The sequence below is a fragment of the Antechinus flavipes genome, chromosome 3, assembly GCF_016432865.1.
Source record: "Antechinus flavipes isolate AdamAnt ecotype Samford, QLD, Australia chromosome 3, AdamAnt_v2, whole genome shotgun sequence".
Lineage (NCBI taxonomy): Eukaryota > Metazoa > Chordata > Mammalia > Dasyuromorphia > Dasyuridae > Antechinus > Antechinus flavipes.
In genome coordinates this window covers 200,245,808-200,268,366 of record NC_067400.1, presented here as the reverse complement: position 1 = coordinate 200,268,366, position 22,559 = coordinate 200,245,808, and the positions used below count along the sequence as shown (strand labels likewise).

Sequence of the window (22,559 nt, the reverse complement as noted above, 5' to 3'; positions counted from 1 at the left end):
TACATTTTGTTGGTTAGGCATATTATAACTTTAGTTATTGGAGATCTAAAATTAGGATAGTTCTATCCCTTTATCATCTTTTCTACTATGCCGTGTTGGCATCTCATCATTTAGTACACATATGCCAGTCCCAGCATTGCCACATGAATTCGCTAAAAGAAATACAATGTTGTATGCTTCATAAAGTCAGCTGAATTTTCATATAAATAGATATATTATAGAATCAAATAACTTTAGAATTGATCTAGATCATAGAAATGATCTAGTCCATAAAAATGATGTAGTCCATAAATTGCTGTTTTTATAACATTTTTTCTAAAAAATTTTCAAGAGAATTTTTCAGATTTCAAGCAAAGAAAAAATAAATTCAGTAGAAAAGGAATTATGATGTTTTATCACATTGATTCCTAGGCTCAGGTTGAGATCCAAATTAGACTCAGTTAGGGTTTACAGATTTTAATAGTTTGTTGAAACTTTTCACTTTGTCAGATATGCAGTCTCTTTTACTGGATGATAATCCAACAAGAATATAATTCCAGGGCTTTGTCTTGGGTCCTTTTTTTTTTTTTTTTTTTTATCTTTACTCTTTCTTAGTAGAGTCTTTGTCCTATGATCTTGCACTCCTATGATTGATGATTCAATTATAATTTTTAGACAGATGAGGGTGAGTGAAGCACTTAGATTATCCATTTGTAATCCCTTGCCCTTGTTCCTATCACATAATCATTTCTTTACTTTTTTTATTCAGTACTGTATATTTGCTGTTGTCCTTTGTTTTCAAAGAAAACCAAAATGACATCGCTATGTTAGAATCGAGTTAGTCTTTCTCACTGTGACTGATCAGACCAATATGAGCTTGGAATGCTCTGCCACAGATCAAACACAAATAATCCATATGAACATTTGATAAAGCTTCTCTAATTTTGCATATTTCTCATTTCCTTTGAGCTAATTCTGTTCTGCTTTTCTTCTAATGCATAGCAACTAATCTGATGAGGGCACGCAGTCTTGTGCCAGTGTTTCCTCTCATGTCATACAATCAATTCTTTCTTCTTTATTAAAGCTTTTTATTTACAAAACATATACATGAGTAATTTTCCCAACATTGATCCTTGCAAAACCTTTTATTCCAAATTTTCCCCTCTTTCCCCCCACCCTCTCCCCTAGCTGGCAGGTAGTCTAATACATGTTAAATATGTTGAAATACATGTTGGACCCAATATATGTATACATATTTATACAGTTATTGCACAAGAAAAATCAGATCAAAAAGGAAAAAAAAGAAAAACCGAGAAAGAAAATATAATACAAGCAAATAACTACAGAAAAAAGTGAGAACGCTATGTTATGTTCCACACTCAGTTCCCACAGTCCTCTCTCTGGGTAGAGATGGCTCTCTTTGTCACTGAATAAGTGGAACTGATTTGAATCATCTCATTGTTGAAGAGAGCCACGTCCATCAGAATTGATCATCATATAATCTTCTTGTTGCCATGTATAATGATCTCTTCTGTTTGGGAACAGACAAGAAAACTCTAAATCCTAGTTGTAACTTTAGCTATTTACTTTAGCTTTACTTCTTTAATGCCCCAGCATCCTCATTTAGCAAATGAAAGGTTTGGACAATATCGTCTCCAACATTTTATAATTCAGATTACAAGTGAAGTGAAAATAAAATGAAGCAAATACTAAACAATTTTTGGGAAAAAGTAAATAATGTGAGAAAGTTAAAACCTTTCTTCATTTTGAGACTGAGATTAAATATATGGAAAGCTGAGACCACATTACAGAAGCTCTTGAATTCTAGGATTAGATTTTTAGAATTGATTTTCTTAGCACTGGGGACTCATTGTGGATCTTTGATTTAAGAGAACAGAAATAGACTGATCTTGTTTAAAGGAAAATTTTCATTTAGTCTTTAACAGAAATTATTTGTATCTTCCCTCTTCAATAACAAGATCTCTAGATTAAAGATGGACTGTTTACAAATCTTTATAAATTTATATCTAATATTATTGTAATATATATATATATATATATATATATATATATATATATATATATGTCATTTAACATTTTACAATCTTTGGCATTTAATTGTATATTGTGATGAGTGGACAGTTAGATTGATTTTTTACCTAGTGAACTTTATAATTTTAATTGCAGATTTAATAGAATTTTCATGATAAGATTTTTTTGGCCATGTTAATCTGTTGTATCTCCTAGCTGCTGAATAGCTTTGCCAGTAATGAGGCTCAGAGGCAAAACCCTGTTTTGGCATAGTCACTTGTTTTACAAATAGCAAGGAGTCACCTTGATTTCAATTTAGAGAGAAATTTCAATTCAATTTATTGAGTGCTTCTATTGCAGTAGTCATTTTTATACTGCTCTTGGTCGTCTCAGGAATATGCAGTTAAATTAACCATGTCTCTAGTTTCTTCTTTACTTCTACATCTCTTCAACAATGAGATGATTCAAATCAGTTCCACTTATTCAGTGACAAAGAGAGCCATCTCTACCCAGAGAGAGGACTGTGGGAACTGAGTGTGGAACATAACATAGCGTTCTCACTTTTTTCTGTAGTTATTTGCTTGTATTATATTTTCTTTCTCGGTTTTTCTTTTTTTTCCTTTTTGATCTGATTTTTCTTGTGCAATAACTGTATAAATATGTATACATATATTGGGTCCAACATGTATTTCAACATATTTAACATGTATTAGACTACCTGCCAGCTAGGGGAGAGGGTGGGGGGAAAGAGGGGAAAATTTGGAATAAAAGGTTTTTTGGTCCTTCCATTCATTATTACCACATTTTTTAGAGAACAGATGGGAATAATAGTGAACAGACATAATTCAATTAATTCAGTTTTGATGTCTGTTAGCTAGTCTTTTAAAAGCTCTTAGGGGAAGAATCAACTTCTTATTTTCTATCTGTAGTTTTTACTTATTCTCATTATCACATCTTTTATCCTGAATAACAAATTGAAATGATTTCTACATATTTCCAGTAATAGGTCACATGAGTATTAAGTGTTTTTGCCTATTGATTCACACAGTACTTTGAACAGATAAGGCACTTAAAAATATTTACTGAATTAAATTATATGTCAAAGTCTTGGTTATTCAAATGCTACTGGATACATGTTGAAATCTTGTTTTATCTCTAACTAGTTGTTTTATCTCTAATTAGATTTTTTTGATATGGTTAATTTCACATTAGTGTGATGATTGTTTTAAGTTACTTAGTCTTGTTCTCATGTTCCTATTTTCTTTCCTCTTGGTTAATTGCTGTCAGTGATGCTGACAAAGGGTAAAGTTACTTTGCCAGAGATTGGTGGATCACTGTACTACCTAGGATAGATGTGCACAAAAATTTGATGGTAGTAGGATACTTAGGCAGGTGCTGTTTAGTCAATTTGAATGTTATTAGCACATCAAAAAAACAAGGGCAGAACTATTTTTTTTAATAATTTTTTATTGACAGAACCTATGCCAGGGTAATTTTTTTACAACATTATCCTTTGCACTCACTTCTGTTCCGATTTTTCCCCTCCCTTCTACCACCCCCTTCCCCAGATGACAAGCGTCCTATACATGTTAAATATGCCACAGTATATTCTAGATACAATATATGTGTGCAGAAATGAACAGTTCTCTTGTTGCACAAGGAGAATTGGATTCAGAAGGTATAAATAACTCGGGAAGAAAAACAAAAATACAAACAGTTTACATTCATTTCCCAGTGTTCTTTCTTTGGGTGTAGCTGCTTCTGTCCATCATTGATCAGTTGAAACTGAGGTAGATCTCTTTGTCAAGGAAATCCACTTCCATCAGAATACACCCTCATACATTATCGTTGTTGAAATATATAATGATATCCTGGTTCTGCTCATTTCACTTAGCATCAGTTCATGTAAGTCTCTCCAAGCCTCTCTGTATTCGTCCTGCTGGTCATTTCTTACAGAACAATAATATTCCATAGCATCCATATACCACTGTAATGGGCTGGGGCTCGAGCTGATGCACTGAGGTCCCAAGCACGTGAGGCTAAATAGTAATTGGACCATACTCTATTAATATATAAGCTTGGAGAAAGAATGGCCCCCGCACACTCTTTGTGCAAGTCCTGATGTGTTGTATAGGAAATGACGATTTTGGTAAGTGGAGGCAGGGGAGTGGAAAAGGAAGGGGAAGGAGAGACTGTGGCTGGCGTTTTGACACAGTTGCTCACATTGCTATTGCAACAGCCCTTCAGCTCAAATCTCCCTCTGTTAGCTGGCTTCCTGTCACAGCTGCCCATATTGCTATCGCAGTCCCTATTCACCTCTTCATTTCAATAAAGATTGAAGATTTTTCCCTTAACCTGAATTCCTGACTCCAGCTGATTTTAAATACGCCGTCATTACATACCACAATTTACCCAACCATTCTCCAATTGATGGACATCCATTCCATTTTCCAGCCACTACAAACAGAGCTGTCATAAACATTTTGGCACATACAAGTCCCTTTCCCTTCTTTAGTATCTCTTTGGGGTATAAGCCCAGTAGTAGCACTGCTGAATCAAAGGGTATGCACAGATTGATAACTTTCTGGGCATAATTCCAGATTTCTTTCCAGAATGGTTGGATTCATTCACAACTCCACCAACAATGCATCAGTGTAAGGGCAGAACTCTTAAAGGTTATATTGAAACTCAGAGTGAATATGTGCAGATATAACTGGACAGTTGAGGAACTATCTTACTGTCCTAGGCATCTCTACAGAACGAAACTGCTTCTCTTGCTAAATTTTCTTTTGAATTAACAGCAAATATTTCTGCTTACCAGCCACAAAATATATTTCTAGGATGCTCAATAGAACAGGAATTAAAATTAGTCTTCTACTAGTCTGTCTACATACACACACCATTCACTATTTATACTAGTTTACCATTAAGTTTATCTTCAGAAGTAAAAACTTACATATAATATGCAAGGAGCAGTAATTTGGAGTTGCAGAGGGAGATTTCCATTTACAGGAGGGAAAAAGTCTTTTCCAGAAATAGAACTATTTCAAAGTAATGTTGGCCACCCCAGAATCTTCAAGTAACAGATAAAAGAATTGAAAGGATTACTATTCAGGTACTTATTGGACTAAGTAATCTCTGGGATCTTTTTAATTACAAAATTCTGTGATTTATTGTCTATTTATATATACATATATATTTGTTTCATATATATATATAGATAGATAGATAGATAGATAGATAGATAGATAGCTAGCTAGCTAGCTAGCTAGCTAGCTATATATATATGGATGAAAATCTGTAATTATTCCTGGAACTAAGAATTATCCTGTCCCTTGAGAGAAGGACTTTTTGTTAGAGAGTATCTAGAGTGCTGGATCTTGACTCAATCTTTTTCCCATCTCTTATATTTCTTAGCAGTATAACTATTGCAAAGTCATTTACTTTCTCTGAGAGGCCTCATTGGTTCATTTGTCAGAAGAGAGGGACCAGATCAGACAGTCTCTAGAGGCACTCCTATCTCATAACACTGTGATTCTGTGATTTAACAGGGACTGAAATTTACTTTCTTCTGGTTATTTTTAAAACATGAAGTGTCATAATAACATACATACATACATGTGTGTGTATATCACTGTAAGATTTGTAGACCACTCTATATTGCTGGTATCATTTACTTCCCACAGAGATATTGTGAAGTATGATATATGGTATTATTCCTATTTTATGGATAAGGAAACAATCTGAGAATGGACAAATGACTTATCATAACATCTTAGTTTTAGATTTAGAAGTGATTTTAGACCAGAGAGTTCAACCTCTTCATTTTGCAGATGAGGAAACTGAAGCATAGATAGTTTACCCAGGGTTACACAGCTATTAAGTGACTGAGATAACATTTAAATCCAAGTCTTTCTGCTGCTAAATCTGGTGCCCTGGAAGTCATGGGACATACTTCTGGTCATAGAGTCAGGAATAAATTAAAATATAGCTTCAGACATTTAATAGCAATGATATCCTTTGTAAGTCATGTCTGTTGCCTCAGTTTCCTCAACTGCAAAAAGAAGATAATAATGGCACATAACTCTCAGAGTAGTTGTAAGGATTAAATAGGATAATATTTGTAAAGAGCTTAATTCAGTGCTTGAATATAGTAGGTACTAATTAATGCTTATTCCATTCTCTCTCCTTATCCATTATGCCATGTTGCTCTCTCATTTGCTTAGGGCCGTGAAAATAGTGCCTAGGGTGTGATTTAAACTCTTTTCTTCCTGATTTCAAATATAGAATTTTATCCATTACACAACAACTATTCGCTATGTAATATTTTGTTTTTTTGGCTTTTCATGAATAAGTTTTGTAAAACAGAGGCCATAATTTTAACTATTTCATTAAATTGGAACTTATTTTGGTCAATGCTCATGTTTTTCTTAGCTTGCCTAGAAGTGTTTTGCTTAGATATGAAAACTTTAACTTTTCTTTCTTTATTATTGTGTATGTTTTAGAAAATGAAGAAGTCAAGGAAACAACTTTACGAGAGCTTAAAATGCTTCGAACTCTAAAACAGGAAAATATAGTGGAGCTAAAGGAAGCTTTCCGAAGAAGAGGGAAATTATATTTGGTGTTTGAATATGTGGAAAAAGTAAGTAACACTCTAAACTAGAATCTTTTTATTTAGAATTTAAAATTATTGAAGAAGTTGATGCTATAATAATGTCAATTATTGTTATCATATATATTGTTTCAGCTTTTTAAAATGAAGACATTTTTATCCATAATATGACAAACACCATGAAAAATTACTGATATATGCACAGAAATTTTTATAAAATTAGTATTTTGATTAAATTTCCTGCGACTTTTTTTTTACAATTTAAAATTATATTAATTTTGATTTCTAGCCCTTAGCATCTGGTCAATTGTATTATTATTGTATTTTGTACTATATTTATTTTGGAATAAAAGTACAATAAAGATATACCTTAAGTAGTTTATCCTTACCATAATCTTGTATTTAAAGCTTACTAAATTAATGAGTATTAAGCAGTTATAAATTCTAAGAATTGTAACTAGTTTTGTTTCCTATCTGTAAATTTTAATATTTTTTAATGTTTAATTTAATAAATATTTATTAAACATCTGCTTTTTTTTTTTCCTGGCATTATATTATATCCTGTGTTAGATATAGAATCACACTTGTAGATGGTGACAGATACCTTTATCGTTCACATTTTTCAGCATAGTAAGGCATTTTTCAATTTTACGGGTGAGTCAGTGAAAAATGGAGATTTTAAGTCACTTTCACAAGTTCACATATCTAATAAGAAACAAAAGGAAGACTTGAATCCAGAATCCAGATCTGTTGCCTCTTAGATACTATATCATGCTGTACTGAAAACAAGACAATGTGCCTAACTTTGAGGAGATTGCAGACTTATTTTTCAAAGGAAGCTAGACATGTGAATCCTTTATAGAATGAGAGAGACTGAGTTGAGATTTGGATCTGTGATTTCAATGGACTAGAGAACCCCTGAATTAGGAAACTCTCTTTAATGTAGAACAAGAGAAGGTTACAAATGATCGATTATCAAAATGTGTTGTGAATGTACCATATTTTCTTTATTTTCATTCATTTATTTATTTATTTTTAAAAAGTTTTTTATTGACAGAACCCATGCCAGGGTAATTTTTTACAACATTATTCCTTGCACTCACTTCTGTTCCGATTTTTCCCTTCCCTCCCTCCACCCCCTCCCCCAGATGGCAAGCAGTCTTTTACATGTTAAATAGGTTACAGTATATCCTAGATACAATATATGTGTGCAGAACCGAACAGTTCTCTTGTTGCACAGGGAGAATTGGATTCAGAAGGTAGAAATAACCCGGGAAGAAAAACAAAAATGCAAGCAATTTATATTTATTTCCCAGTGTTCCTTCTTTGGGTGTAGCTGCTTCTGTCCATCCTTGATCAATTGAAACTGAATTAGATCTCTTTATCAAAGAGATCCACTTCCATCAGAATACATCCTCATACAGTATCATTGTTGAGGTATATAATGATCTCCTGGTTCTGCTCATTTCACTTAGCATCAGTTCATGTAAGTCTTTCCAAGCCTCTCTGTATTCATCCTGCTGGTCATTTCTTACAGAACAATAATATTCCATAACGTTCATATACCACAATTTACTCAACCATTCTCCAATTGATGGGCATCCATTCATTTTCCAGCTTCTAGCCACTACAAACAGGGCTGCCACAAACATTTTGGCACATACAGGTCCCTTTCCCTTCTTTAGTATCCCTTTGGGGTATAAGCCCAGTAGCAGCACTGCTGGATCAAAGGGTATGCACAGTTTGATAAATTTTTGAGCATATTTTCAAAGAAATCATTAGGAGTTAGAGAAAGCTTAATAATGGGAATTGGGATTCCCTAAAATAAGATTCTGATTAAATTCAGTCCTTTAACACAAGCTCTTCAAAAAATGGTCTCACACACTTAAATCTTAGCAAAAGTCTTGAGATTAGATGGTTCTACCTTTCACTTAGGCTCACTCTCTCCCAAACATCCCATAATGCTTATATTGTACTCTTTCCCCTCATGTAGAATGACTGAAATGGGTGCCCAAAGAAGTCAGACTAATTAGTGAGCAAATCTGGGACCTGGTCCATAAAAGCTCTTTCTGTTTATTTCTTCCATCTAAGTTTTGTCCCATAGACCTCTTGGAGTTTGAGCTAACTGTCTTTAAGCTTCTATGTTTCCATTCTCTTACCATAAAAGATGGAAATGGAGCCCTAACCACTCTATAATATTATATAGTGGAGCTATATTGTTAAATAGTTGTTTAGCATTGTTTGTTAATTTTTGTCAGCTTTTGATATTTTATCTTTATATTTTATACAAATGGAAAGTAACTAAGACTCTGTAATTTATGATTATACATCCCTAAAATTAAGTGACTAATTTTGACAGCATTATTTGTTTTAGAAAATTTCAGAATTCAGTTTTCAAAAGTGAATAAATCATCTTTTTCTCTGTCATTTGGAGAAGCATATTAGGTTAATGTCTGCTAATGTAAAATGCTAAAAACAGGGCTCTGTAGAGATAGGACTTTTTATTTGAAGTATTATGCTTTATGTTTCAAAGAAAGATTTGGTCTTAAACTAGAAGCAAGCAGAATCTTATTTATGTAGAACTATGTAGTTGTGCACATTACCTTTCCTGTGAGTATGATGAGACAAACTTGTTTAAAAAAAAAAAAACAAGCTACGTTCTTCTTTCCTTTCTGTAACTACAGTATTACTCCAAGTACTTCTGGTGGAGTTTGTGGAAGCTAATTTTGTAGTCTTCCTTGAATACGCTGATCATATCCTTACTATGTTCATCATTTTTTCCCTAGTTTAGAGTTCTCCCCTCTTCCCTCTAGGCACTTCTATGTTTTCTTTCATCCTTGCTCATTATCTCTTGAGTTAGCATTCTTACATGAACATTACATTGTTTTCAAGATGAGGAGAAAATGGTGAAATTCTTAAAACACTATCCTTCTTAATAACAGTATTTCAGAGAGAGAGAGAATACTGATAGGAATATTTGTAGTTGAGAAAATTCCTCTGTCCTGAAGCTCTGGTGGCTCTCTGCTACCTCGGAGATCAAATATAAGATTCTCTGTGTGGCTTGAAAGTCCTTTTCAAGCCGAACCCTAACTACCTTTCTACCTTTTGATATCTTCTATGTTTTCAGTGATCTAATGATGTAGGCCTCCTCTCTTCTTAGCACCCAGCACTTCCATGTCTCTGCTTGGTGTCTGAAACACCAGTCTCTACCTCATGGCTTTCCTGGCTACCTTTGAGTCTCAGCTAATGTCCCACCTTCTTTAAGAAAGTTTTCCCTGTCACCCTTAATCTTAGTGTCTTCTCTTTGAGATTACCTTCACTTTATCTTGTAGCTCTCTTTTTTGACATAGCTGTTTGTATATTTTCTCTCCTGTTAGATTGCGAGGTCCCTGAGAACAAGGATTGGTTTTTGCCTTTCTGTGCACCCCCAGTGTGTGGCACTGGCTCAATGGAATTGTTAATATGTAGTTGCTGACTTGACTGGATTTCACAGTCACTGTAGTTGGAAAAGGGAGTAGTTTTGCTAAAATAAGGTTAGTGTTTAGTGGTATTTCAGGTTCTGTAACCAAACTGTAATCTTATTACTTGATGAATCTCTTTGTTTGCAGGGATGAAAGGATGGTCCCTTGATAATTGCCCATCAGGGTTTTCTCATTGCTACCACCCTGCCCCTTTCTAGAATACTGGATTCACCATATTTCTAGTTTCCCTGACTTAAGAATCTCTATGTAGCATCATCATAATAGCATAGATTTAGAGGTTGAAGTGACCTTAGAGAGATCACCAGCTTGGCTGTCCCTTAGCTATCTAAAGCTCAGCATGACCCAAACCAGATTCATTATCTTTACCATCTTCTTAGCTGCCCAATTTCTATTTATGCTCTCTTAATTACTTTCATTAGAAACCTTAGAGTCATCTTGAACTTTTCCCTCCTGCTTACCCCACATGCTCAGTCAGTTGTCTAAATCTTATTGATTGTACCTTGTCATTATCTTTCACATCGGTCTCCTTCACTGCATTCACACAGCTGCTATTACTTGAAGTCTTTATCACATCTTGTTTGAGATATTGCAGTGTATCTTAATTGGCCTTCCTGTTCCAGTCTTCACATTTTAATTCATCAGGCACCAAATTCATATTCCTAAAGCACAGTTTGTTTATTATCTTATACATGTTGTTGTTCATTGGCTTTGGTCATGTTCAGCAATTCATGACTCTCTTTAGGGTTTTCTTGACAAAGGTATTGCAATAGTTATGTCATTTCTCTTCATTTTATAGGTGAAGAAATTGAGGCAAACAGCATTAAGTGACTTGCCCAGAGTCACAAAGCTGGTAAATCTCTTGGATTTGAATTTAGGTCTTCTTGATTATGGGCTTGATTCTACCCTGTGTAGCTGCCTGTCATATACATAGTAGGCACTTAATCCATGTTAATTAAGTGATTATTGCCCACATGCTCAAGAAACTTGTAACTTCTTTCTGCTTTTATGAAAAAATTTAAAAGTCCTGAGTGATATAGTGCCTTTTTCTATTTGCAAACTTATGGCCTAACTCTCTCTTTTATGCAGTCTGAGTCTCTCCAAAATGAACTGCTCACAATTCTCCATATACAGCATTCTATCTGTTGTTTTCTTTTCTTGACACAGGTGACTTGAAATGTTTTTTCTCTTTATTTTTCCCTTCTAGAACTCGCAGGTTCAGAACGTACCACCTCCTATAGGAATTGTTTTGTAATCCTATTTTACTCCTAAAACTCTTAAAAAAATCTTTGTGTAGTTTCCATATTTAATCTTTTGTGCATGTGCGCTCTTTCTCAATTTCCTCATAATATTTAAACTCATTGAGAACAGTTTTTTAATTTTTTTGTATTTCCAATGCCTGGCACAGACCTGGTACTTGAAATGATTATTGAGTTCAACTGAATTTATCTAACTCTCTTCCAGGCCATTCTGTGCTATACTGTTATTACCCAATTAATCTTTCTAAAATATTCTATCACATCATTTCCAAATTTAAAACGTTCCATGCCTCTTAATTACTTGTAAAGTCCAAATTCCTTAGGTTACAATTCAAAGCTTTCCAATTTGGCTTGCATCTGTTTTGTTAATCCTAATTCACAAGGTCCTCACCTATTTGTGTAAGTCATCCATTGTATCGAAACAGGACTACTCACTGCATCCTGAAAGGGTCTTGTGCTCATGTTTCTTGCAAAACTGTTTTGCTTGTGGAAAAGAATTAATAGTGACTTCCCTACTTTGCTGCCTTGCTGCCAAAACACTATCTTTCTGGAGAATTTTAAAATATTTTATTTAACTACTAATCACTGTAGAAAAATAAAGATGTTAACTATAAAGAAACATAAACTCTGAAAAGCTAATAGTGTATCCTGGTCTTCTATAACAGGGTACGTGGGACTGCATTTATTTTTTTTTAAGTTTCTTTTTATTAACTATTTTATTCCTGATTTTGTCTCCAGTTAGCACTGAAACAAGTTCAAGGGTTTTTAGGATGGGTTGATTTAGTTTGTACTGTTAGGAATAGCCAACTAGTTTTCTTTCTTTTAAAGATATACTTAAGGTTATAACAAACACATAAAAAAAGGGAAAAAAGAAAAAGATAATCTTGATTTTTTTTTTTAAAGTGAGTAGTTTATACAGGTACTATTGCTTTGTTAAATTACCAATGTTAAAGCATCAAAGGACCAGATTCTCTTTTATTTTATAATTGTGGTTGTCCGATCTAGTGTGTAAACCCCCAATATCTTAAATTGTTCTTGATGATACCAGCAATTGGGTCTGAGAATAAATTCAGAAAAAAAGAAAACAACAAACAACATATGTGTAGTGCTTTTAGCGTGGAAAAAGATACAAGAGAAATATAAGACGTCTTCTCATTCATAGCTTATAGTCTTGTTTCAAAGAAAAGACAAGTTTCAAAATAGTAGATGATAAAAGTGATAAAAAAAAAAAAAACAAAACAGTGCTAAGGACAAAAAATTTCTCCAAGAAAAGAAAGGAATTAATATAAACTAGACCAAGGAAAGCCTAGACCAAAGAAAGGTAGAACCAGAACTAGATTTTGAAGATGGATGGGTAGGAGATGAAGAAAGTATGCTGGGTATAAAGAGTATGTGAAAAGGAGGAATAAATAGTACAACTTGGTTTTCAGTTCTAATCAGAACTAAATCTTTCTAAACAATTCAACAAATAGGAATTAAGGGCTTACTATATACCCATTCTGTTTTTGGTGCTTGGAATACCAAGTCAAAAATTAAATATTCCCTTTCCTCCTACCTTTCCTTATAAGGATGCATAAGGAATTGTCTTGAAATGACAAATGTCCAATATATTATCGTGACATTTTATTTTTATATTCTTTTTCCTTGAGAAATACTGTCAAGTTATTTTGTGAGGGTTTTTGATAAAAATATTTTAATAGCTATGGAAGGAAAAAAAAAGTATTTGAGCATAAGGTTAATGCTTGGGCTAGCATTAGGGATTAATGAAATGCAGAATATTATTTAAAATAAAGTCATAGTTTAACACAAAATATTCACATACTATAAAATATCTTCTAGAAAAATATTTTTAAATAAAATCATACAGTGAAGTGAATAAGTTGTATCCATTACAATTGTTCATACAAAAATTTAAAAACTAGCTAATATCTATCTACTTGATGTTTAGAATATGCTTGAATTGCTGGAAGAAATGCCAAATGGAGTTCCACCTGAAAAAGTTAAAAGCTATATCTACCAACTAATCAAGGCAATTCACTGGTGCCATAAGAACGATATTGTTCATCGAGGTGAGTGTGTAATTTTCTAAATTTAACATATCTTTAGAAATAACTGGAGAGAAGAAATATATGTTTGAATTTCTCTTTTCTTAAAAGTGTGTAACAGTGGCGTACAAACATTTTCATTCCAACCAAAAACATGTGAGAAATTGTTGCTATTCAAATCAGCTTGTGCTTCACTAGATGCTTGTGATGCAGAAAATGATTAGAGGTGATGATATAGGTGCTTTGTTATCTGAAAGATTAGATCCTCTCTTGCAGGGAGGATCCCACATACAAAAGTTTTTTTCAAAATCAGCCCTTGGTTAAGGGAACAAAAAGGAGATGACAAGGAGCCCTTGAGAATAGCACAAGGGCCAGGTATCAACCCAGATTAGTGCTTTCTCTGTAGATGCTTTTTGTTAATGATTTGTCCTGTTCTCAGAACTTAATGACAGTAGTTCAAGACACACAATTTTGTGTGTGACCAGTGTGGGATTTTATTTTATTTTATTATGCATATTTGGCCCAAGATCTTCTCCTTCCCCTTCCCCCCAAAGGGAAAAGGGGAGGGCAAAAAAATGCTTGACAATTGAAAAAATTGGAATATAACTATATTATAGAAGCACACAAGAGATTATTTCTAGATAGGTTGTTACTCTTAGTGCTGAATGTTTTTATGTATTAAAGCATAACAAAAAATAAGAGAAAAGCAAGCACAAAAAGAAGTTGGCATTTATATCATGCCAAGGTTTGCAAAACATTATGTCATTTGAGCCATACAAGTGAGCCTGTGAGATAGACAGATAGATAGTATGCGTATTTTTATGTATTCATTTTTTCAGATGAGGAAACTGAGGCTCCTATCTACCAGCATTTCTTTCTCTGGAATGACATCCTCTAACTTGATATCACTCCCTCTCTTCCTCTCTTACTTTGAGTCTTGCACTAAGGATTCAAAATTTGACTTTGCAATAATTACATTGAGATCATTTAAAATAAAATCTTGTTTGCTCATAGGCCTTTAGTGTCAAAGAAAAGAGTAGAGAACCTTCAGTCGCAATATTTTTCTTGTCTTTTACTATTATAAAGGATTTTTCCTGACAGTGAAAGGAAATTACTTGTTCTGGTCTGTCTTCTTTCAATCCCATTATCTTCTCTCACTTGTTCTCCAGTGATAGATAGGGCCAGATGTTAATTGAAGCAATAGTGAATCAGTATTGCATAATTTTCAGCGACACAAATTTTTAAAAAAATTTCCTTTCATTCTTAAAAATCTCTAAACTACTTTTTATTTGAACTCTTCCAATATAATATGATATTATTATGATCAAGTTCAACCAAATTAACAAACATTTATTAACTGCCTTCTTTGTGCTGGCACTGTTCTAAGCACCAGATAAAGTGCTTTGCAAACCTCAAAGTGCTATATAAATGTTAGCTATTAATATTTATTGGGAGTTAAAAAGTTAAACCAGGGAAATAGTTTAAAAGTGTGAAGGACATGAAGCATATTGACTATGGTCATGAAATAAGAAAAGATAAGTGTGTTGTACACTTAAATGTTTTAATTTTGTCTTCACCATCACATTTGTTCTTTTGTGAAAAATTGGAAAGATTATTTGAGCTTCAGTGACTGGTATGATGATTATTGGCTCATAATATCATGTTCTTTTATCTTAGTCTTGAGAATCTTGATAAGTACTTGATTTAATTTCATTATGTAAAGTGTAGAAGTTATGGAAGCTACATAACAAATGTAAATGGAAACCAACAGTTACAATCTTTAGGACATTATGCTTCATGCACCTTTTTATACCTCTATAATATGTTCTTTGATATTTTACTGAACGTTGTAATTTTATAAAAAAAAAATTAAAGCAGTATACTTTGCAAGGAGGACTATTTAAACAATTTTCGTGGCCTTTTTCCTTTGTCATTCTAGGTTGTATTCTAAATGGTAATTTAGTGTAAAAAAAAAAGATAAATGTATTCTAAATGGTAAACATTTAGAATAAAAATTAGAGATGTTTTCTTTGTTCATTTAACATGACTTAAAGCATTGTAGCTTATAATCAAGAATCATGACAGCTTTGTATATAAATAAATTATAGCTTCAAGAAGAATTAAGGCAATAATGCTTATTATTTTCTATTTAGTGAAAGCCTTCCTATAGTTCTTCTATTTTTTTATGCTTTATTGAAATTTCTGTGTTCAATTTTTTTATCTTTAGAAATGTGTAGTGTTTTAAAACACATATGTTCAAATTGTTTTTAAAAATTAATTTTTCTCCAAGCATTTGTTGTTTTCCATTAGGTTTTTTATGTGCTCTACTTCAGTATTAATTAAGATTAATTAATTAATTAATTAATTAATTAATTAAGATTAAAAGGGAGGAGATATTCTGAACTTATATTCAGCATATTTGTTGAACTATAATTAATTGAAGCTTTAGAATATATTGCATGAAACTTTTTTCCTTGTTTTTTTGCTGCCACAGATTGCTATTCAAGTTATTTGACTTCTTTTTAATTCAGCAGGCTAATGTTTATTAGCTGAAGAAAATTAAAAGTAGTTTACCTTTTTAAATACCTTGATATTCCAGATATAAAACCAGAAAATCTCTTAATCAGCCATAGTGACATCCTGAAGCTCTGTGATTTTGGTAAGTTGAAAAGAAATTAGGTCATGTTTTTTATTGGAATAGCGATTCCAGGTAAGTTGTTTTTCAAGATGCATTAAAGTGCCGTTTATTACCTGGCCTATTTACGTTGAGAAACTCAATATCAAGTGTTCTGTTGAGAAATGAATTGTAATAGTATTCCTGCCTCTTAATTATGCAAAGTAATTCTCACTGTTTTATAAATTCGTAATGCACAGCATTTTTAAATGATTATTTCTCAGAAGACAAATTAATACATTTGTAAATCCAGCACCTCATAATGCTAATAATAATGTATTTTTCCCTAAGAACATAATGACAAATTTTTGAATGCTGCTCATAATTGTGATAGGAGTAATTTTTGGGAAAAAGTCATTTACTTATTATATATACATAAATATATGTATCTTCATGTATGCATATGATTTATTGATTTGTCATATCTAATAGTTGAATTAGTTACATTACAGAAAGAATACTAAAAATAATCCACATGTGATTGGATAGTGCCATCCCTAATAGGATTTTATGTTTAAGTTGTAGAAGCATAGAAGAGAATATTGTTGAATAGTATTTATCAGATGATCCTGCTGAATAAATTACAATAGCAGGTACTTTAAAAATTCAAATTCAGATTATTTTGTAAGGGATATTCGAAGGTATAAATTGGAGCACTGAGGGGAAGAACTTTTATAAGGTAGAAAGTTTGACAAGTTTGTGTACTGAACATAATACCCGTTAGTTTAAAACTTCATGATATTTTCATTTATATAATGGTTATCACAAATGAAGTTTGTTTTCCAGTGCTTGAATAACTGCAGAACATCCTTAAAATAAATGAAATTTGAATAGAAAAGTATATAAACAATACATCTAGTATCTAGTACTTTAAAATGAGAGTATTAAAAGAATTGTTAATCTTGTCTGTAGGATCCTTGCTTTCATTTGATCCCATAATTATAAGGCAACATAAAGTGTCCTTTTAATTTAATAATGTTTTATTAAGGCATTAAGTATCTAGAAATATTCTCTTGTGAGAAACTGACCTATGGAATTAATAATAATTTTAAAATAATTTTTAAAAAGGCAAGGGTAGCAATTCTGATCTCAGGCAAAGAAAAAGCAAAAATAGACCTAATTAAAAGAGATGGAATGAAACTACATTTTGCTAAAAAAATAATATCAATGCAAAACATATATGCACCAAGTGGTATAGCATCCATATTCTTTTTTTTAAAAAATAACTTTTTTTTTTCAAAATACATGCAAAGATAATTTTCAACACTTATCCTTGCAAAAACTTTGTTCCAAATTTTTCCCTCTTTTCCCACTTTTCCCCTCCCCAGGCAGCAAGTAATCTAATATATGTTAAATATTTGCAGTTCATTTGTACATCTTTCCACATTTATCATGCTGCACAAGACAAAAAGGAAAAAAATGAGAAAGAAAACAAAATGCAAGCAAACAAACAAAAGAAGCGAAAATACTATGTCCTATACACACTCAATCCTCATAGTCCTCTCTCTGGATGCGGATGGCTCTCTCCATCACAAGTTTATTGGAATTGACCTGAATCACCTCTTTGTTGAAAGGAACCAAGTCTATCACAATTGATTGTTTCTGCATACAGTATTCTCTTGGTTCTATTCACTTCACTTAGCATCACTTCTTATAAGTCTCTCCAGGCCTTTCTGAAATTAGCCTGCTGATCATTTCTTCTCGAACAATAACATTTCATTACATTCATATACCATACCTTATTCAGCATACACTCAGTTTCTAGTTCCTTGACACTACAAAAAAGGGCTACTACAAACATTTTTGCGTATGTGAGTCCTTTTCATTTTTTATAGCATTCATATATTCTAAGAAGTTAAGTGAATTACAATTTCATGACCAAACAAAAGATAGAGAGCTTATAAACTATATAATTTTGATTATATTAAATTAAAGATTTTTTGCATAAACAAAACCAGTTCAATCAAGATTACAAGGGAAGCAAAAAACTGGGACACAATCTTTATAGTGTCTCTGATAAGTCAGAATTCTCAAATATATGGAGAACTGAATTTCTAGGACTATAAGCTGAATTCCCTTGTTGATAAATTGTCAAATAATGTGTATAGATGTTTTTTTTTTTTCCAGATAAAGAAATTAAAGCTGTGGAAATACAAAGAAGTGCTCAAAATCACTTTTGAGAAATGCAAATAAAAACAACTCTGAAGTTCCATCTCTTATCAGATTAACAAATATAATAAAAAAGGAAAATAATAAATATTGGAGAGTATATGTGGAAAATTGGGACACTACTGTACTGCTGGTAAAGTTGTAAATTTGTCTGACCATTTTGGAAAGCAACTTGGAACTATACCCAAAAGACAACCAAACTCTGCATACCCCTACTAGATCTATATCCCCCAAAAAAATCATAAAAGAAGGAAAAGAATATATGTAAAGTGCTATTTTTGCATAAGATAGCTCTTGAGGTACCACTATACACTTCTTACATTGGCCAAGATGACAGGAAAAGATAATGATGAGTGTTGGAGGGGATGTGGGAAAACTGGGATGCACATTGTAGGTGAAGTTGGGAAATAATTAAACCATTCTGGGGAGCAATATGGAACTATGCCCAAAGGGCAACCTACTCTTTGATCCAGCAGTGTCTCTACCGGGCTTGTATCCCAAAGAGATCATAAAAAAGGAAAAAATCATCACATGTGCAAAAATGTTTATAGCAGTCCTTTTTATAGTGACAAGGAACTTGAAACTTAGAGCTGATACCCATCAGTTGGAGAATGGTTGAATAAATTATGGTATATCGATGTTAGAGAATATTATTGTTCTGTAGTAGGATGATTTCAGCGAAGCCTGGAGAGACTTACATCAAACTGATGCTAAGTCAAATAAGTCATTGTACATGCCAACAGCAAGATTATGCAATGATCAATTCTGATGGATTTGGCTCTTTTCAACAGCAAGGTGATTCAGGCAAGTTCTAATTGTCTTGTGATGGAGAGAGCCATTTGCACCCAGAGAGAGAACTGTGCAGACTTAATGTGGATCACAACATAGTATTTTCACTTTTTTGTTGTTGTTTGCTTGCAGTTTGTTTTCTTTCTCATTTTTTTTTCCTTTTTGATATGATTTTTCTTGTGCAGAATGGTAATTGTGGAAATGTGTGTAGAAAAATTGCACATGTTTAATATATATATTGGAGGGAGTAGAGAGAAGAGAGAGAGAAAAAATGAAATAGAAGGTTTTACAAGGGTGAATGTTGAAAATAATCTTGGCATATGTTTTGAAAATAAAAATCCTTTTTAAAATAAATTAAAACATGTTCTTTTTGCATATAAAAATATTTATAGCAGTCTTTTTTGTGGTGGCAAAATATTGGAAATCGAGAGGATGCTTATAAATTGGGGAATGGCTGAACAAGCTGTGGTATGTGAATGTAATGGAGAATATTCCATTATTGTGCAATAAGAAATGATGAATAGGCAGGTTCAGAAAATTCTGAGTCGAATGGACTGATGCAAAGGGATATGAGCAGAACCAGAAAAACTTTGAATACAGGGTAATGATTAACTATGAATAATCTTTTCTCAGCAACAGAATAATAATAATAATAATAAGGAAAATGCTGTCCACATCCAGATAAAAAACTGATGGACTCTGCAGAGGAAATCACCCTTTTTTAAAACTTATTTTATTATTTTTCATGTATTTTTTCCTTTTTGATGTTTCTTTCAGAACTGTGACCAATCTGAAATATGTTCTATATGATAGCAGATGTTTAAACTCTACAAATTGCTTATCATGTTAGGGAAAGGGGAGGGAAGAGGACAAAAATGTGGACATCTAAGTCTTATGAAAATGAAGGGTAAAAATTGTCTGGATATTATGAAAAGACAAAAAAAAACCCTCCAAAAAAACCTCAAAGCTCTACTCCTAGTGTATAACCTCTGGTAGGTTCTAGTAAACTAGAAAGGCTTAGAGGGCATGATTTATGATAGACTTGCAAGTCTGTTGTCAAAGGACCTATTTAGATTTGGAAGAAGGATCACCACCAGAAGATTAACCAGTAGACAATTAGCTTTTTAAACCTTGCAGTTTACCAAGGCCTTTTACAAATGTGTCATAGAGTTTGGATCATTGTTTGTCTTCTGTTCTCAAAGAGGACCATAACATCAAAAAGGCAATGTTGTGACATGAAAGTGATTTGGATTTAAGTGAGGGAAGTCTGTGCAAGGTCATCTGACTCACTTTCCCTTCTAGAGCCATCTGGATCCAGTGGCCAGATATAGTTCAGGATGACTGAAGATGGCCCTGGATACAAGTGGGAGACCTTGGCCTTTTTAAGGTAAAGTCTTTAACAGGTCTTGGTTTGACTAAGGTCATATCTATTCATTGATTAAGGCTAGGTAGCAATTGATGGAAAGAATGGCCTCTTTTACCTATTTCCCTCCCCAAAAAATAAATATACACACGCACAGACACACACACAACACACATACAACACACACATAACACACAACACACAAATCTGGGAGGTGAAGACTCTCAGGGTTGCTGGCCAAACAGAAATGATTGGTATTTACATTCACTCTGAATCAATCAAGACCCAAACCATGACACACATTTTTGAAGAATATCTTTTTTTGGTGGTTTTTAAAAATATAATTTGGCTTTTCTTTTAGTCTTGACATCATAAGCACATGTAGAAAAGATACCATCTCCACTGCATATTTTCTTGTAACAAATAAAAACAAGCAAAGCCACCTGAAAGTGATTACATTCAACCCTAGAAGAACACCTTCTTCTTCAAAGAACTTGGCATATTTCATTATCTGTTTTTCAGGAACATCATACATTTATTCAGAGATTGACTTCCTTTTATTCATCTTTACATTTTTCCCCTGATTCTCATGCTTAAAAAAAAAAAAAGAACTTTTAAAGTAACAATAATAACTAATACATAGATAGCACTTTTAAGAGTTAAAAGTTGCTTTATAAAGATTGTCTAATTTGACTCTCACAAAAATCAGGGAGTTGTTGAATTTATATCCCCACTTTATAGATGTTGAAACTGAGGCTTAAAAATATTAACTAACTTGCTAAAGATTCTGAAGTGCTGAATTTGAACCCAGATCTACTTTTTTCCTGAGTATTTTAAGAAAAATGTCAGTTTTGTTTTCAATTTTAAACTTTCTCCGTCCCCCACCCATTGAGAAAGCAAGAAATACACCTAGTCACTATACATAAGAAGCAGTGTAAAAAATATTTCCATGGTAGCCATTTTTTGGAAAAAAAATGAGAGAGAGAGAAAGAGAGAGAGAAATATACTTTTGGACAATAAGTCCATCAGTCCTTTTTTTATGTAAGTGGATAGCATGTTTCATTGTCTTTTGGAATTGTGGTAGTTCATTATAATGATCAGAGTACCTAAATTTTTCACATTTATCTTTATTACTGTTGCTGAATAAATTGTTCTGTTTTGGGTCACTTCTTTTTGTATCAGTTCACACAGATCTCTCCAATTTTTTCTGAAATGATACCCTTCATTTCTTACAGCAAGATAGTATTACTTCACATTCATTTATGATAACTTGTTAAGCTCTTTCTCAATCCCCTCAGTTTTCAATTTTCTGTCACAAAAAGAGCTACTATAAATGTGTTTAGACTAATTCATGGTTCCACCAGTAGTGCATTCATATGCCTATTTTCCCATGCCCTTTCTACCATTTATTTTCCTTTTTTTCATCTTAGCTGTTCTGTTTATTCATCAGAAATGATGAATGTTATAAAGTGATTCCTCAAAAATATTGTAATTTGCATTTCTCTAGTTTTAGTGATTTTTAGAGAATTTTTATATGACTTGATAACTTTGATTTTTTTCCCTCTGAAAACTGCTTATTCATATCCCTTGACAATTTATCAGAGTATGGTATTCTTCTAAATTTGGCTCAGTTCCCTATATGTTTAAGAAATAAGACCTTTGTTAGCCCCACTCCAGTATATAAGTATTCTAATATAATTTGTGAGCATAATCAATATAAAATGTGTGCATATTTATTATGTAATTAAATATAATGTAGTTCACAGGGAGAACATAGCAATTGAGGGAAATCAAGAAAGGCTCTGTGTATTAAATTGTACTGAAGTGAGAAAATCTCAGAGGCACAGGTGAGAAATTAATCCCTTAAGGGGAGGAACTCTAAGGCTGGGGGAGGGATACTAAAAAGGGAGGGCTGTGAGAAGCAAGGGGTGCTCACAAGCTTAATACTTGGAAGGGGGGGAAAGGGGAAAGAAGGGAGGAAAGCATAAACCGGGGTTAACAAGATGGCAAGTAATACAGAATTGGTCATTCTAACCATAAACGTGAACGGGGTAAACTCCCCCATAAAGAGGAAGCGGTTAGCAGAATGGATTAAAAGCCAGAATCCTACAATATGTTGTTTACAGGAAACACACCTGAAGTGGGGAGATACATGCAGG

General features: G+C 32.9%; 1 protein-coding gene across 6 annotated transcripts in view; it reads left to right on the top strand.

Moving 5' to 3' along the window:
• CDKL5 (cyclin dependent kinase like 5) overlaps nucleotides 1–22,559 on the top strand; it is a 278,542-nt gene that overhangs the window by 180,013 nt on the left and 75,970 nt on the right. For all 6 annotated transcript variants that reach the window (XM_051984416.1, XM_051984417.1, XM_051984414.1 and 3 more), the window contains 3 exons: nucleotides 6,516–6,652; nucleotides 13,309–13,429; nucleotides 16,005–16,064. In XM_051984416.1, the coding sequence (XP_051840376.1) occupies nucleotides 6,516–6,652; nucleotides 13,309–13,429; nucleotides 16,005–16,064 (318 nt within the window). The remainder of the gene's footprint in view (nucleotides 1–6,515; nucleotides 6,653–13,308; nucleotides 13,430–16,004; nucleotides 16,065–22,559) is intronic.